Below are 16299 nucleotides of genomic sequence, written 5' to 3'. Positions count from 1 at the left end.
TCCAAATCAAGTCTTCGGTGCTTAATCAAACCTGATTATTTCTCTTCTGTATTTTAAGGTCTGGAAGCAGAAGGGCGAGGAATTCCGGGTGACGGGATACGGGGGCTGGTGCTGGGTCAGTAAGACCCACGTTCCGCGGTTTGTCCCGAAGCTTCCAGGAAACACAAACGTGAACTACCGCAAAGAACTGGAAGGTAACAGCCAAACCAGATTTAACTCTTTACCCGATTCTTCAACCCACTTCAATGCTTTGTGGTTTTCTCTGCAGCTAAAAGGAGTAAAGAAAATGCTGCCGGTCGCACAAACGAGCAGAAAGATTTGACACAAGCGTCCAAAACTGGTGAGGATGAAGAACATCCGTCCTCAACAGCCAAACCCAACTGCAGTTCTGTAGAAGAGGACAGCAAACCTCAGACCATCAAAGAAGAGGAGCCGGGAAAACCAGACGAGATGAAAGAAGAGGAAAAAATGGAAGTTGAAGCTTCAACTTCTGCTTCAACGGAGACTAAAGGTGAATGGAAACGAGGCTATCTCGCTAGCATTTGTGTTTTCTTATCATCTGCTGATGGCTTTGGTTCTTTGTTACAGAAAAAGATCAACTCAAAGAGGCTGTTATAGAGGAGATAAAGCAGAAATCTGAGCCACCCAAGACGGAGAACGCAGAGTCCAAACTTTTCTACGACGTTGTGAACGTCAGCGAGGGCTTCCAGCTGCGGACGGCTTACAAGAAAAAGGTGAAGCCGTCCAAACTGGACGGACTCTTGGAGCGGCGAGTCAAACAGTTCACGCTGGAGGAGAAGCAGAGACTGGAGCGGTTGAGACTGGCAGCACTGCAGCCCAAAACGGCCCCAGCCGCTGCTGCAAAGCTGCCTGCAGTTAAAACCGAAGGTTTAAAAAGACCAGAACCTGCCGTGACCCCAGGGGTCAAAGCGGAGGAGGAGAGTGTGCAGGTGAGGGACCACGTGGTCAAAAAACTGGACTTTGATCTGGAGCACGCCAACACGACCAGCAGTGCAGACGCCAAAACGCAAGGAATCCACGGAAACAGTGAGGACGTCCACAAAGAACTGAATGGAGAACCCGAACCCAACCGCCACAAGAACTCTGAGGACGCTCCAGTCGAGGAGGTTTCTAAGAAGCGAAGCTTCGAGGAAATTAAGCAGAGCAGCAGAAACTCTGACACTGAGAGCTCCGAGGGGCCCCAAAGTAAGAGCAGTCCATCGCAGGTCAATGGAGAAACTCCCCCAGAAGATCCAGACATCAGCTCCGACTCTGCCAGCCGAGTCCAGGAGGACGTGAAAGAGCCTCCGAGAGAACATCTAAAGTCTCTGATGAACGGGAACCTCTCACAGAAAGATCTGTCCAACATGGCTCACCCGCCCCCCCTTAAAGTCCCAAAGTTAGAAAACCACGTTGGAGATGAACCCCAAAACCAGGAGGGGCCAGAACCAACTAAGCTGGAACCGCCAGCTTCTCTGGGGAGTAAACATCCAGAAAACTGCACCAGCAGTGAAACTTTGAAGACTTCCATTCCCAACGCCACTCCACAGGAACCCAAAAACCCGCCCCTTCATGACACACCTGACGTGACGTCCAGCAAGCCACCTCCCCCCAACAACCAGCACAGTTCTGTAGTCACCTCCTCCCTCAAGAAAAGATTTGGCGACGCCAAAGGCAGCTCCTCTGCCGTGGCCCCAGCTGTTTCCATGACCATCAGCAAGGAGTATTCCACCAGAGACCGCGTCACCCTGCTTAAGTTTTCCAAAACCAAGAAAGCCCGCTCAGGAACGGCCCTGCCATCCTACCGCAAGTTTGTGACCAAGAGCAGCAAGAAGAGCATCTTCGTTCTGCCCAACGATGACCTGAAGAGGCTGGCCAGGAAGGCCGGCTTCAGAGAAGTGCCCATCTTCAACTACAACGCCAAGCCGGCCACAGATATCTGGCCGTACCCGTCACCGCGACCCACCTTTGGGATCTCCTGGAGGTCTGTCACTCATTCAAGCTTGTGCTTTTAAACCAAATGAAGTTACAAACGTCTGCAAAATCTCACAGAAATGCATAGAAATGAGAAAATATAGTCAAAATAAAAGAATCCAACTTTCTCTACTTAACCCCAGATTAACTCTAGATCATTCCCAAACATGATGACGAAATCTTTCAGTAACTGCAATTATTAATATTAGATATGTTTGTGCAGATTTGTTTAGAAATACATTAATAATCCATAAATGTTCACATACTGTAAAATATATCAGTGAAATAATGAGATTGTTAATATCATCCAGAGTTACATGGATTCTCTAAAGCAGAAGTTCTAACAAAAATGTTCAGATCATTAACATTGGAAACATTGTTCTGCTTCTCCTGGAGACGTTTCAGTTTGGCCACTAGGTGGCGATTGTGCTACAGCAAAACACTTTTTTTCCAGAATAAGCAAAGAATGAGGAAAAAAAATGTTTTAGGCCACAAATGGTCACTTTCAAAAATATTTCCGTTAAGAGTTTGAAAAATTCATGCCTCTGAGTTTATAAAGATGTTGATTTAGTTAGCAATGTATGGTTTAGGTCAACCGAGCATTAGCATTAGCTGTCCTATGGGAAACTCCATTATATATTAGCATCAAGCTAGCGGATTTTAGCATTCAGCGTTAGATCAATCTCTATTTTTATGGATCAATTATTGATCTATTAAACTTAAACAGATTAAAAATGATTAATCAATGTTATCAAAACCACCCCTAATTTAGTAATGATTACGAATGTGATACTAATATTTGTTTACTATTCGTAATTGAATTTTTTTCGTCTTTGAACTCCCGCTCCAATCACCTTTCGATCTATTTTAAAATAGTTTCTAGTGGTCTTTTGATTATGATCATGCCTTTTTTAGGGACATTTTAACAAACGTGTCATTTTCTAGGACATAGTGTCTGCAGAGTGGCAGGAGTTCATTAGAAATTTACCTTAGAATTGTGGGAAGGATTCTTGGCGTGGAGCAACCCCACCCCTCTTCCCCTCCCTCTTGCTGAGAGCAGGGAGCTTGTGGCCCGCCCAGCGATATATCACCACAAATAAGCTCTTTTTCAAGCTGCTTTTTTAGTCTGCTCCTGATTTACAACCATTGGAATAAAGAAATACTTCAAAATGCAATTTTAAGGTTAATTTTCTTTATAAATGTCTTCCATAATCAAAATAAATGACGGCAGAACACGTTAAAAACACCATTTCTATCAGTCGTCTTTAAATAAACACCATTACTGTTGATTATAAACCTGCATCTTTGATATCAGATTGATGTATGTTTCTTCTTTTAAACCCTAAAACAAGCAAGATCTCTCCTTCCCGCACATGTAATCTGTGGTATAGATTATTTATATATGTATACAATATTTGTAATTTTAAGTAATTTTACTTTGATCGAAAATGTTTTTTTATCAGTAGAGTTAGACTGCATGATTGGTGGTGGATGTGACTCTTCTGAAACGACGTCTTCTCTGTGTTCAGGTACCGTCTGCAGACTGTGAGGTCTCTGGCAGGAGTCAGCCTGATGCTGCGGCTGCTGTGGGCCTGCCTGAGGTGGGACGATATGGCCATCAAGCCGTCGTCTGCTGTAGGAACAACCCGCAAAGGTCAGACACTTCTGAGTCTTTACTTTTAAGCCTTTAATACCGAATATGTCATCAGCAACACCTAAATAACACACGTTCTTTGACCTTTTCTAACTCTTTGATCGTTTACATAATCAATGCACACTAGCTGATTCTGCCGCAGAGAAAAGCGGCTTTGCAACGATACCGTCATAACAGCGCGGAAGCAATTTTCTTTGCAGCAGAATCAGCTAGTTTATGTCGATTACGTAAACATGTCACTGCTGTAAAGTGTTGCATATCAGCTCAAATCTGCTTTTCTCCGCTTCAGTCTCCTTGAATTGCAATGGTTCCGTAAACTTTTGATGCATAACAGTTGTCAAAGGAATCTCAACTCAGGAGCTAACTTTCTGGTGCTAAAGGAAGCAGCTTTTGTGTTTGTTTATTTTATTAATGTGACGCCTTTGATTTTGTCTGTAGAAACCACGGACACGGACATCATCACAACAGAGATCATTAAACGAAGAGATGTGGGACCTTATGGCATCCGCTCAGAATACTGCATCAGGAAGATCATCTGCCCCCTGGGAAACAGAGACACCCCCAAAGGTAGAAAAAAAATCTGTTATATCAGGGGTGTAAACTCAGCCGCACAGGCGGCCAAAATCCAAAACACACCTTAGGTCACGGGCTGAACAGGATAAACATTTATTAAACACTCTAAAACTACCTTTTTAAAACTGTAAAACCATAACTTTTTAATATAATTATGAATTAGATACATAGCATTACCTTTGAAAATGGTAGTGTGAATGCTGTAAGCTGAATTTAGTCGCTAAAGATGCTGAAATTGATAGTTAAAAACATTGAAGCTGATAGCCATCTAAAATATTAGCTAAGTATCAAATTACCATAAGGAACTACAAAAAAAAATAATAATAACTTAGGTTAGCCAAAAAAGCTAGCATGTAGCTGAAATATAATCTAAACTCCAAAATAGCATACATCAATAAAATAAAAAGGCAAAATTAGCTAAAACAGCTAGCATGAAGCTGAAATATTAGCTAAGCCTTAATTTAGCCTAAAAATCTTTATAAATGCCAAATAGTAGAAAAAGATAGCAGAATGCCAATTTTTAAAACTTTAAAGCCGTATTTTTTTAATAATAATAAAAAGACACAAATATTATTCCAGAATAAATCAATTTAAACCTTAAATAACTTTCAATATTTTACTCTCCATAAAAATATATTTTGTCAAAACTATGCAATTTAGAACTGATCACAAGATAACATCTGGTCATTAATAACAATAAAATAAAATGATCTGTAGGCCCGAATATAATTACATGTAGAGGCGGATCAGGCCCCTGGGTCTTGACTTTGACCTTTGACTCATTTTTTTTTTTTTTTTTGGTTTTATTAGCAGAAACTCCAACTCCTCAGAGGAAAGGTCTGCGTTCAAGTGCCTTGAGGCCCAAAAAGCAAGAGCCGGCCAAACTGTCTGGACCTGTCGCCGTGGAGACGTGGGTGCCTGAGGAGGAACTGGAGTTATGGGAGATCCGAGCTTTTGCAGAGAGGTGGGAATCAAACAGGATTCTGTACCTTTTTCTGGAATTCCTTATTCCTTCAAGCCTTCACCTTTTTTTCTTGTTGCAGATTGGAGAGAGAAAAGTCCCAAGGAATAGACTCCTCCAAAAGCAGCACTCTCAAGACCGCTGAGGAAGTGAAGGCCCATCTGGAGAATCAGCTGAAGCAGGCCAGACTGGCGGCTCAGCAGGTGAGGTCACACAGAGCCATTCCTGCATTCTCTGGCTCCACGTCCGCAGCCGTCTGACCACCAGCACCAACTTCTTCTGTTTGTAGAAACGCCTCGAGCAGCCTAGACTAAACACAACTGCTGCCACTTCCACGACCACCACCATCACCACCACGGTACCCAGCACCCCTACCCCCCTGAGGTCAGGACAGGCTGCCACTGGAGCCAAAATGGTGCTGGCCTCCAAGCTCGGCTCCCCAGTTTCCTTCCAGCAAGACAAGAACTTCCACCAGTCCTTTGCTTCCTGGGTCAAACAGGGTCAGAACAACAACAGCTCTGGTGAGCCGGAGGAAGTGGAGAGGTTATCAGGAGTTCGTCTAATTTTACTACTATCTATTTAAAAAAAAAGTCAAATGTTTTCTGTTGTAATTTAGTCTTTATTTTTTAGAGTTCTATATGTTGACTTTTTTACATAAGAATATTTATGATACTAGCACATGTACCCATGGTAAAAGGCTTAGTGAGAAATGCCAAAGCGGTGCAAATCTGGTGAATCTTGCTCCAGGTTTTTTTCTTTCACTACTCTATTCCAATAAGGCTTGGTGTCACATAATTCCGGACGGGCAGTTTTGATTACTCTTTCATGATCAATTTTCAAACAGTTGACGTTTCTGTGTTATGAGAAGGACGCTGTTCAACAGTCCCTGATCAGTCAAAGTTCAACTTTTAATGCGATTTTAGTACATGAAGCCCAAAAATGTGTGTAGTGAGGCATGAAAGCTAGAATTTTGAACACGGGAAGCCTAGAAGGTGCGTTTACGCGTGTTTACATAGACTTCATTGGAAGTGGCCGATTAAACACATTAGTCTGAGCCTGATGTGAATGTAGCTTAACTCCCAACCTTATTCGCAACACATGAAAAACAGACGAGTCTCGCTAAAACAAACATTACTGTGACAACAGCAATTACCAACCTTGTTAATAGGACATTAAAAAAAAAAACAGTCCAACAACATTTCACATTAACAATCACACCCAACAAAACATTTTGACAGAGCGCCGTGTACTTCTACAAAATCTCTTCGACATCAGGATTAATGTCATATTTGGCCAAAAAAGGTGTGGCTAACCCATATAATCTTAAATTTTAACCTAATTCTTTTGGATATCCCCAACACGTTTGTTTTGGTTTTGTTTGTGTATCTTGAAAAAAAAAATAGTTTTTTTTTTGGCCCCATAAGTGATTTTTGGCTGATTCATTTCATTGACAGTTTTGCTCAAAAGAGGGGGGTGTTCACTATACCAAAAACTCATTTTTTTTTCTGGGTACTACGTGTTTCCAAATTTTGGTAATTTTTTAATGCAATTTTTATTTTAGCAACATTCTAAGTTTTTTGGCTAATTTGTTATCTACTGAGGTTTTTAGACTAACTTAGAGTTTTAGCTTCTATTTTAGCAACATCCTAACATTTTTGACTAATTTAGTTTACTTGAGAATTTCAGGGTATTTTGGAGTTTAGCTAGTATTTAAGCAATGTGTTAGCTTTTTGGCTAATTTGACATCTACTGGGGGTTTTTTATGCTAATATGGAGTTTAGCTAATATTTTAGCAACATGCTAACGTTTTTGGCTAATTTTTATCTACTTAGATTTTATAGGCTAATTTAGTGTTTAGGTTCTATTTTAGCAACAGGCTAATGTTTTTGACTATTTTAGTTTACCGAGGAATTTTAGGCTATTTTGGAGTTAAGCTATATTTAAGCAACAAGCTAGCTTTTTTTGGTCTAATTTGGAGTTTTGCTCATATTTAAGCAACACACTAAATATTTTTGCAAAATTGGCATGTATTAGGAATTTTTAAGCAATTTTACTTCAAATTTTTCAGAAATTTAGGTCAACTTCAGCTCTTTCATAGTTCTTTAACGAAATTTCAGTCTTTCAGTAATTTTAACATTTTGCAAATAGCTTTTCCATTTTCAGCAAAAAGCATTTACGCTAGCACTATCGCAGGTAATGCAAGTTTTCTAGTTTAATCTTGTTTTAATACCAGAAACTGCCCGAGTCATTAAAAGTTTAATAAACTACCATCTTTATTGTCTTTATTTTTAGTTAGTTTAAACCTAACAATGGTTAAAATGTTTTCTTTACATCCTCTTTGCACATGACCCGATTAGTTGACTAATCAGAAAAAAAAATCGGTGATTAGTTGACCATTAAAATAATCGTTCGTGGCAGCTCTACTTGCAGTCACTGACTGCTGTGGGCCAAAATGAATCCATTTATCACACTCTGTTGTTTCTGGGAGAAATGTAAGGTTTTTAAGTGGGCCTTATAGTCACTTTTGGTCTTCTGAAAAACTGCAGCCTTTTTAAGGGATTGACCTTAAAATGGGACCCCCCACCTCAAGCACCACTGTTTTATTGAATTGTTTTAACCCTATATTTTGTATAGTGCACCCATGTCATCATCGTCATCATCCACTTTCATCTTTCTCTTCTGATCAGCAGGTGCAGGTCAGCAGAAAGTTGTCAGCATTTTCCCCTCTGGGCCTCCAGCGAATCTTAGGACCTACAGCGCACTACACCCTACAACGGGCAACATCAACCTCAGATCTGCACCCCCGTCCTCAAACACTCAGCAGCAGGTGCAGCAGCGCTCACCCCACCAGCTTTGCTTTTAATGAAGCGGCGCTTCGGAGGATGGACGCTGACGTTTGAACTTTTGTTTCAGGCTGTCACCACAGGAGGCCAGACGACGCCGAGCACAACGGCGACCGTTTCTCCATCTACCTCCACCATGAGAACTTCAGCTCCAGTTCAACAAGGTTTCTAGTCCTGCTAACCATGGCTGTTACTGTGTTATCTGTAAAAACAGACCTCTCCAATGTGAACTCTTCACAGCTTCACCTCAGCAGGCTTTGCCCCAGATGAATCGTAATCTTCAACCAGCCGCCACAGGTTCTGCCGCAGCGCCATCTCCTGCCCCTGCAGGACAGACCTTTGCTGCTCCGGCCCAAAAACCCCAGCAGGGTCAAGTAAAGCTGACGATGGCTCAGCTTATGCAGCTGACACAGGGGGCACAGGTAAAGGACCTTTTATAGCTCTAATGTTGTTGGTTATGATGGCAGGCTCTGCTAAAGATGGGTTTTGTCTAAAACTGCAGGGAGGAAACCCAGGACTAACGGTGGTGATTCAGGGTCAAGGCCAGACCCAGGGGCAGCTTCAAATCATCCCACAGGGCGTTACTGTCATCCCCGGTCCTGGTCAGCAGTTAATGCAGGCCGCCATGCCCAATGGTCAGGTGCAGCGCTTCCTCTTCACACCTATGACCCCGTCCTCCTCCGCTGCACCTTCCACTAGTGCTGCTCCAGCAAAACCTGTCCTCGCCCAGACCCCTCAGACCCAGATACCCGCCCAAGTCCAAGCACAAGTCCACACCACTCCATCCTCTCTGGCCCAAACACAAATGACTGCACCACTGCCTGCCCCGATACACGCCACAACCCCATCACCAAGCTTAAGCTCCGCCCACAGCCCGGTTTCTGCTCCTGTTCGAACCCCAGTGGTTGCCTCTGCACCTGCTCCGCCCCAGGCTGTGGCTCAATCTGCCCTGCAAACACAGATTCCTGTCCCAGCACCATCACCTGTTCCAGCTCCGTCACCAAGTTTGGTTGGAGCGCAGCATTTAACCCCCACCTCTCCGTCAGTTTCCATCCAGCCTCCATCAAGCCCGAGTGTGACTCCCAGACAAGTCCTGGTCTCACAGCCCACACAGAACCAAACCAGCGCCCACATCCCTGCCATGACACCTAGCACCACCCTGATGCCCAACACCTCCCTAATACCCAACACCGCCCTGACGCCCAACACCTCCCTAATACCCAACACCGCCCTGACGCCCAACACCTCCCTAATACCCAACACCTCCCTAATACCCAACACCTCCCTGATGCCCAACTCTACCCTAATACCCAACACCTCCCTGATGCCCAACTCTACCCTAATACCCAACACCGCCCTGACGCCGAGCACCACCCTAATACCCAACACTGCCCTGATACCCAACTCCACCTTTACTCCCAACACCGCCCTGACGCCCAACATCACTTTTACATCAAACAGCGCCCTAAGATCCAACTACGCCCTGACCACCAGCTCCACCCTATTACCCAACGCCGCCCTGACAGCCATCGCCTCTGTGACGCCCAACACCACCCCTACACCCAATACAGTCCTGATGGCCAACACTTCCCTGACACCTAGCACCAGCTTTACACCAAACACCACTCTGGCCACCAACACTTCCCTTTTAGCTAACATCACCCAGACAGCCAGCACCACTTTTACACCCAACACCACCCCTGTTAAGACTACAAGTTTGCTTCCAGTCCCGAGATCCCAAATCCAGCCTCAGTCCTTCAGTGCTGCTCCAAGCTTAATCCCAACCTCTGTTCCGGTGCAAATCTCTTCTTCATCTGCAGTGACCGTCAGGTCTCTAATCCAAGTTGCTTCTGCAGCACCTCCACCCATCTTGACCCAAATCCCAGTTTCTCCCTCACTTCCTTGCCCCGTCCAGGCTCCAACGTCTGCCCTCACACCTATTTCTGCTCCAGTCATGACTGCTCTGTCTGCGCAAAGCCCCGTCCCATCACCCGCCAAGCCAGCAACCCAGATCCTCGCTGCAGTTTCTGTTCCTCCACTTGCAGCCGTAGCAAACGCTGTTGTGACACCGGTCACAGCCACCTCCACCACACCTTCAGTGCCAGGTAAGGCAGATTCCACACTGAGTGTGTTTTTTGTGGATGTTTCTGTAAACTGGTTAAACTTAATTGCTTTCCTTTTTTCCTGTTGTAGCTCGGATAGAGCAGAAGGCCGCTCAGCCCCAAGTCTGGCCTCCAGCCTTTTCGGAACCTCAGACTGCGGTTCAGACAGCTCAGCAGGCTGCAGCTCCGGTCACACCACCTGCCCTGGTGTCTGTACCTGCCTCTGTCTCAGTCCCCACAGCCTCCCCAATCACTCCTTTGCCTCAGCCACCCCTGACTCCTCCCCCTCAAGCACAAGCCCAGCCCACTGCTGTGATATCCACACAGCAGCTGCCACAGGCCATCTCAGCAGTGCAGGTTCATGTGAAGGGGTTACCCGTCTCCTCTGTGGTGTCCCCCACCAGACCCACGCAGCTTCTGCACCAGGCCCAAATGTGCACACAGGCTCAGCAGATGCCACACATCCAGACTCCGGCTCAGATTCACCCCCAGATCCAGGTTCAGTTCCAGCCGAGAGGACTTCAGCCGCAAACTCAAATCCAGCTTCAGTCTCCAACAAAAACTGTGGCCCCCCTACAGACTCAAACCCAAGCACAATTCCAGGCCCAGCTCCACGCAGGGCAGCCTCAGTATCACCAGGTTCAAGCATCATTTCAGGCAAAACCACAGACAGAACCACAAGTTCTATCTCAACCTCAGACCCAAATTCAGCTTCAACCTCAACCCCAGATCCAAACTCAACTCCATCCCCAAGTCCAGCTTCAGCAGCAAAACCAAGTTCAGTCTCACACGGCCCTGCAGCCCCAGCTCCACATTCAGTCACATGTCCAAACGCAGCCCCAGTTTACAGTACAGGCCTCACAACCGGCCCGGGTCACGCAGCAGCTCCAGGTCCAAGCTCCGGCCCAAGTCCAGGCCAAACTCCAAGTCCAGTTCCAACCTCAAAGTCAGTCTCAAGTCCAAACACAGCCTCAGATCCAGGTCCAGTCCCCCATCAGGCATCAACTCATTACTGTTCCAGGTCTCCAACAGCCGGTCCAGCTGCTGTCCGCTCTGCCGCCGCATGTGGCAGCTCAGATCCAGGCTCAGATCCAGGCGCAAGCCCAGCAGCAGGGAGGCGCCGTTCCCCAGCAAATCAAGCTGCAGCTCCCCATCCAGATCCAGCAGAAAACTGGCCCAATTCAGGCCCACCAAATCCAGAACATGGTGACCATTCAGACGTCGGCAGGAGTCCAGGAGCAGCTTCCGAGGATTCAGCCGCAGCAGCAAGTCCAGCATGTGCCAAAGAAGAAGAAACCCCACGAGGCTAAAAGGGAGCAGAAGGAGCAGACCGCGCAGGTGCTGAGTCCTAAAGACGGCTCGCAGAAACAGGTAGGACCCGAGGAAAACACCATTCTTTCATTGGAGATTAATCTTCAAGCTGACTGCATCTTTTAAAATAATTTTAGGTAATACTGAAGCAGAATTCTGCAGCAGAACAGCTGAAGCAAAGGAAGACGCAGGCTGCTGCAGAACGAGAGGAGAACCAGAGGTTTGAGTCTTATATCACATTTCATTCCTGAATGTCACGATTTCTGCTCAAAGCCAGGCCTAACTTTGAGTTCTCTGCCCTCAGAATGATCGTGTGCAACCAGGTGATGAAGTTCATCCTTGACAAGATCGAAAAGGATGAGAAGCAGGCCGCTAAGAAAAGGAAAAAGGAAGAGGTGGTGGAGCAGAAACGCTCCAAGCAGAACGCCACCAAGCTGACCGCCCTGCTGTACAAACACAAAGAGCAGCTGAAGGCTGAAATCCTGAAGAAGAGGGCGCTGCTGGACAAGGAGCTGCAGCTGCAAGTGCAGGTCTTTACAAGTTTACAAGTTGTAGCTGTGAGACGGGATGTGAATTTCCTGGTCAAGACAGATTATTCCTTCATGTTTTTCCCATCAGGAGGAGCTGAGGAGAGACTTGGCGAGGCTACAGCGGGAAAAGGAGAAGGCCCGAGCCGCCATCGCCCAGGCCGCCGCAGCAACGGTAAAGGCAGCCGCCGCCCAGTCCTCTCACCTGGTTCAGCCGCCACAGATCCCCCACGCCACGGCGCCTCAGTCCTCCACCCACAAGCGGAAGCGAGATGACGAGAGAGAGAAGGAGAAGAGCAGAGATCGGGACAGACACCACGAGAAGAGCAAGAAACGTGACAAAGACAGAGACCGGCACCGAGAACGGGAGCGGGAGAAGGAGCGAGATCAGGAGCGCGACAGACACCGAGAAAGAGACAAAGACGAGGACAGAGACAAGGAGCGAGACTCCAAACACAAAAAGAAGAAGAAGAAACTGTCTTCTACCTCAAAAGATCACAAGAAGGACACCAAACTGTACTGTATCTGCAAAACGCCCTACGACGAGTCCAAGTACGCTCAGCGCCAACCCTCTCCTCCACATCATCTGATGCTGGTCGTAAAAGTTGTGTTTTCCTCGCAGGTTTTACATCGGCTGCGACCTGTGCTCCAACTGGTTCCACGGCGCATGCGTCGGCATCACAGAGAAAGAAGCCAAGAAGTTGGAGGACTTTGTGTGCAACGACTGCAAGCGTAGCCAGGATGGAGGCTGCAGCGAGGAGCTGTACTGCATCTGCCGGACGCCGTACGATGAATCTCAGTAAGACGCAGAGGAATCGACCGAAAGTTTGCCTTCTGTCAAAAACCAGATGCGTAACGGTGGTTCTCCTGCAGGTTTTACATCGGCTGTGACCGCTGCCAGAACTGGTACCACGGGCGCTGTGTGGGCATTCTACAGAGTGAAGCCAATCACATCGACGTGTACGTCTGTCCACAATGTCAGTCCACAGAGGACGCCATGACGGTTCTCTCGCCGCTCACAGACAAAGACTACGAGGGCTTAAAAAGAATATTGCGTTCATTACAGGTCTGAATCTTCTCTGATCTACACACTGCACTGTACAGTTAGGGACAGGAACGTAGGGATACAATCTAGAAACTAGAAAAGTTCATTTACCTGAAGATCCTGAAGCTTTTTGTTGAAAATGGTGATGCCATTTTACTTTAGCTGCTAAAGGGATTTGGTGAAAACACAAAAGCTATTTGCAAAATGTTACATTTGCTTAAAGACTGGAAAGACTATGAAAGAGGGCTGAAGTTGACCTACAATTCTGAAAAAATTGTAGTAAAATTGTTTAAAAATCACTAATGCATGACAATTTTGAAAAATGTGTTGCTTAAATATGAGCTAAGCACCAAATTAGCCAAAAAAAAAGGTAGCTCGTGGCTTAAATGCTAGCTGAACTCCAAAATAGCCTAAAATTCTTCAGTAAACTAAATTAGTCAAAAACGTTAGCATGTTGCTAAAATAGAAGCTAAACTCTAAATTAGTCTAAAAAACCTCAGTAGAGGACAAATTAGCCAATATATGTTGCTAATATATTAGCCAAACTTCAAATTAGCATTAAAAAACTCATTAGATGAGTTAGATTTAAAAGTGTTTTTTTAATTCCTTGTTTTGTTCCAACCGTTTTGTTGTTGTTGCAGTCACACAAAATGGCGTGGCCTTTCCTAGAGCCGGTGGATCCCCACGACGCCCCAGATTATTATCGGGTCATCAAGGAACCAATGGGTAGGAGCGAACGACCACAACAAACCAGCAGAAGGAAGTGAAGCGCGCCTCACTGACGCCATTTCTTGACCCGCAGATTTCTCCACCATGGAAACCCATCTGCAAAAGCGACATTACCAGAAGCTCACGGAGTTCGTGGCAGATGTGACCAAAATTTTCGACAACTGTCGCTACTACAACCCCAACGACACCCCCTTCTTTCAGTGTGCGGAGGTGCTGGAGGCCTTCTTTGTGCAGAAGCTGAAAGGCTTTAAAGCGAGCAGGTAAGACTGGCTCTGATGGAAGGCTCGGGCTCGGCTTTGCTCCTCAGCTTTGACCGGCTTCACTGGATCTGCCCGGGCGGTTTCTGTTCTCCTTTCATCACACCCTCCTCTTTCTCCTCCATCTGCATGTGTGTTTTCAACTTAGCACCTTAACTCAAGAAAAGCTGGAACAAATGTCAGGCTCTTTTTGAAAGCCGTTTTTCATGTATTTTCAGCACAATTCATACACAGTCATTCAAAGTACTTTACTGAAAAAAATTGAAGAGAAATCACAAAACAATAAACCCAAGAAATATCATTAATACGACTTTAAAACAGCGATTAAAGCCAGTAGTGCAGATAAAACCCTTAAACTTTGACGTTCTATGAATTACAGTGACTCTTCAATAGTGCAAACCACAAGCTCCATTCTAATGTATCCACTTGCAAACAAATAGACCCATGAACGTCGTCGTTTTCCTCGTCTGAGCTGAAATCTGTACGACTGGATAGCTCTGATATTGCTCACAATTTTTGTTGCACCTCTAATGTTCGGTTGTGGTAGTGGGAGGGCATATAAACTAGGGCTGCCACGGTTTGTCGAATAATCGACGACTAATCGACTTTTAAAATAGTCGACTAATTTAAAAGTCGATAAGTCGTTACTTTATATTATATGGAGTCAGAGTGTAGTAAAGTTGTAAGTTATAAGGCATTCTGCTAGCTTTTTGGACTATTTTTGTATTAAGTTTTTTTAGACTATTTTGGAGTTTAGCTAATATTTCAGCTACATGCTAGCTGTTTTGGCTAACTTAGGTTTTTTTTTTTCATTTTTTTAGGCTAATTTGGCATTTAACTAATATTTTAGCTGACTATCACCTTCAACGATTTTAGCTATCAGCACTAGCATCTTCAGCGGCCAAATTCAGCTCACAGCATTCACACTAGCATTATCACAGGTAATGCTATACATCTAGTTTTTAGTTAGTTTAAACCCAATGATGGTGAAGATGTTGGTTTTACTTCCACTTTAAGCCTGACCCATTTAGTCGACTAATCGGAAAAAGTAATCGGTGATTAGTCGACTATTAAAATAATTGTTTGTGGCAGCCCTAGTGTATATAAAAGACCACTGGAAATGCTTTTAAAATAGATCAAAAGAGGATTATAGTGGGACTCAAAACATCTTTTGGATTATTTTTATCATCCTTAGATTTTTCTCCTTTTCACTAAGCATCCACAGTTAAGTTGACGTTTTCTGTCCAGCATCAGGATCATTTGCATCATCTTGCATTAGTGTTCACCTTTACTGCATGTCTTTGTTTTAAGCCATCCCATGTGTTCTTTCTTACAGATTGTCAGATTCTTAAGTGGGCCAGTCTAGCTGGAGTCTGGACTGGATGCCGGGGTCTCTAGTGATCTTTAAACCTTCATTTTTGTGTTTGTTTTTTAAAACAGAAAAAAAAGATCACAACTACTGATAATGAAACAGCAGCCATGTTGACATTTCATTTCGCTGTTCTCTGATTGACATTCAGTAGGAAGGATTCAGTGGGATTTTAAATGCATTTGGGTTTCTAACATGTATTTATTTGCTAAACATCTCAGTTTTGGATTAGATGTGTTGAGTATGTTGTCTACAATGTATAAAGCTGCACATTTTATTATGAAAGAGATATATTTATGCAACTTTTCTATGTTCCTTCACCTTCAGTTTGACCCGTCTGCATACTAAAGTGAATTTATGTACATTTTATTATGCACAGGAGATTGGTGGTTTTAAATAATAATGAAAACCAAACATTTTAGGATTTTTTTAAATTCTAAACTCTACTACAAGAAAGAAGGATTTCTTCCCACTGTCCCTGACTTTGTAGCTGTGGAAAAACCACCAATAAATGCATTCCAGTGTCATCACGCCAACATGGCTGCATGATCCTGACCCTCCTGCAGCTTCTCTGTCTGCTTTTGAGCTGTACAGACGTGAAATGTGAAGAGCTTTCAACAGCTGCTCTCTTTCCACATCCTGTAGGTCTCATAACAACAAGCTTCAGTCTTCTTCAGCCTCTTAGAAAGCATTGCACATTGAGCAAACTAAATGCACTTGCCTAAAAAAAAAAGGCTTTTCTGAACTGAACTCTGTGACGCTCCAGCGTGCAACCAGCAGTGCTGCTTTCACAGGACCGGCCAGGCGGGGCCGCCCCCCCGTCCCGTTAAGAGCTGCAAGGGGACCTCTCTGGACCTGTCTCCATCTGCGGGCCTGAACCGAGGAGCAGAAACACCTGAGGCATTTCAGAAGAAAGTTTACCTCGGCGAAAACTCTTAAGGAGCTCTCGTATTT

The 16299-nt window shown here is 44.8% G+C and overlaps 1 protein-coding gene across 5 annotated transcripts in view; it reads left to right on the top strand.

Moving 5' to 3' along the window:
• Positions 1 to 16299, top strand: part of bptf (bromodomain PHD finger transcription factor) — a 29169-nt gene extending 12870 nt beyond the window's left edge. For 3 of the 5 annotated variants that reach the window (XM_024271646.2, XM_024271645.2, XM_024271642.2), the window contains 21 exons: positions 59 to 194; positions 269 to 511; positions 589 to 1984; positions 3504 to 3628; positions 4067 to 4195; positions 5012 to 5165; positions 5245 to 5365; positions 5452 to 5683; positions 7850 to 7989; positions 8076 to 8169; positions 8246 to 8427; positions 8508 to 10110; positions 10199 to 11478; positions 11556 to 11638; positions 11723 to 11948; positions 12037 to 12497; positions 12568 to 12744; positions 12819 to 13011; positions 13632 to 13716; positions 13793 to 13979; positions 15991 to 16299. In XM_024271646.2, the coding sequence (XP_024127414.1) occupies positions 59 to 194; positions 269 to 511; positions 589 to 1984; positions 3504 to 3628; positions 4067 to 4195; positions 5012 to 5165; positions 5245 to 5365; positions 5452 to 5683; positions 7850 to 7989; positions 8076 to 8169; positions 8246 to 8427; positions 8508 to 10110; positions 10199 to 11478; positions 11556 to 11638; positions 11723 to 11948; positions 12037 to 12497; positions 12568 to 12744; positions 12819 to 13011; positions 13632 to 13716; positions 13793 to 13979; positions 15991 to 16030 (7287 nt within the window). In that variant the 3' untranslated portion in view covers positions 16031 to 16299. Of the gene's footprint in view, positions 1 to 58; positions 195 to 268; positions 512 to 588; positions 1985 to 3503; positions 3629 to 4066; positions 4196 to 5011; positions 5166 to 5244; positions 5366 to 5451; positions 5684 to 7849; positions 7990 to 8075; positions 8170 to 8245; positions 8428 to 8507; positions 10111 to 10198; positions 11479 to 11555; positions 11639 to 11722; positions 11949 to 12036; positions 12498 to 12567; positions 12745 to 12818; positions 13012 to 13631; positions 13717 to 13792; positions 13980 to 15312; positions 15911 to 15990 lie in introns of those variants that run through there. The other 2 variants (XM_024271643.2, XM_024271644.2) reach the window with 2 other exon arrangements.

The sequence above is a fragment of the Oryzias melastigma genome, linkage group LG8, assembly GCF_002922805.2.
Source record: "Oryzias melastigma strain HK-1 linkage group LG8, ASM292280v2, whole genome shotgun sequence".
Taxonomy (NCBI): domain Eukaryota; kingdom Metazoa; phylum Chordata; class Actinopteri; order Beloniformes; family Adrianichthyidae; genus Oryzias; species Oryzias melastigma.
This window is presented reverse-complemented; position numbering and strand designations above follow the sequence as displayed.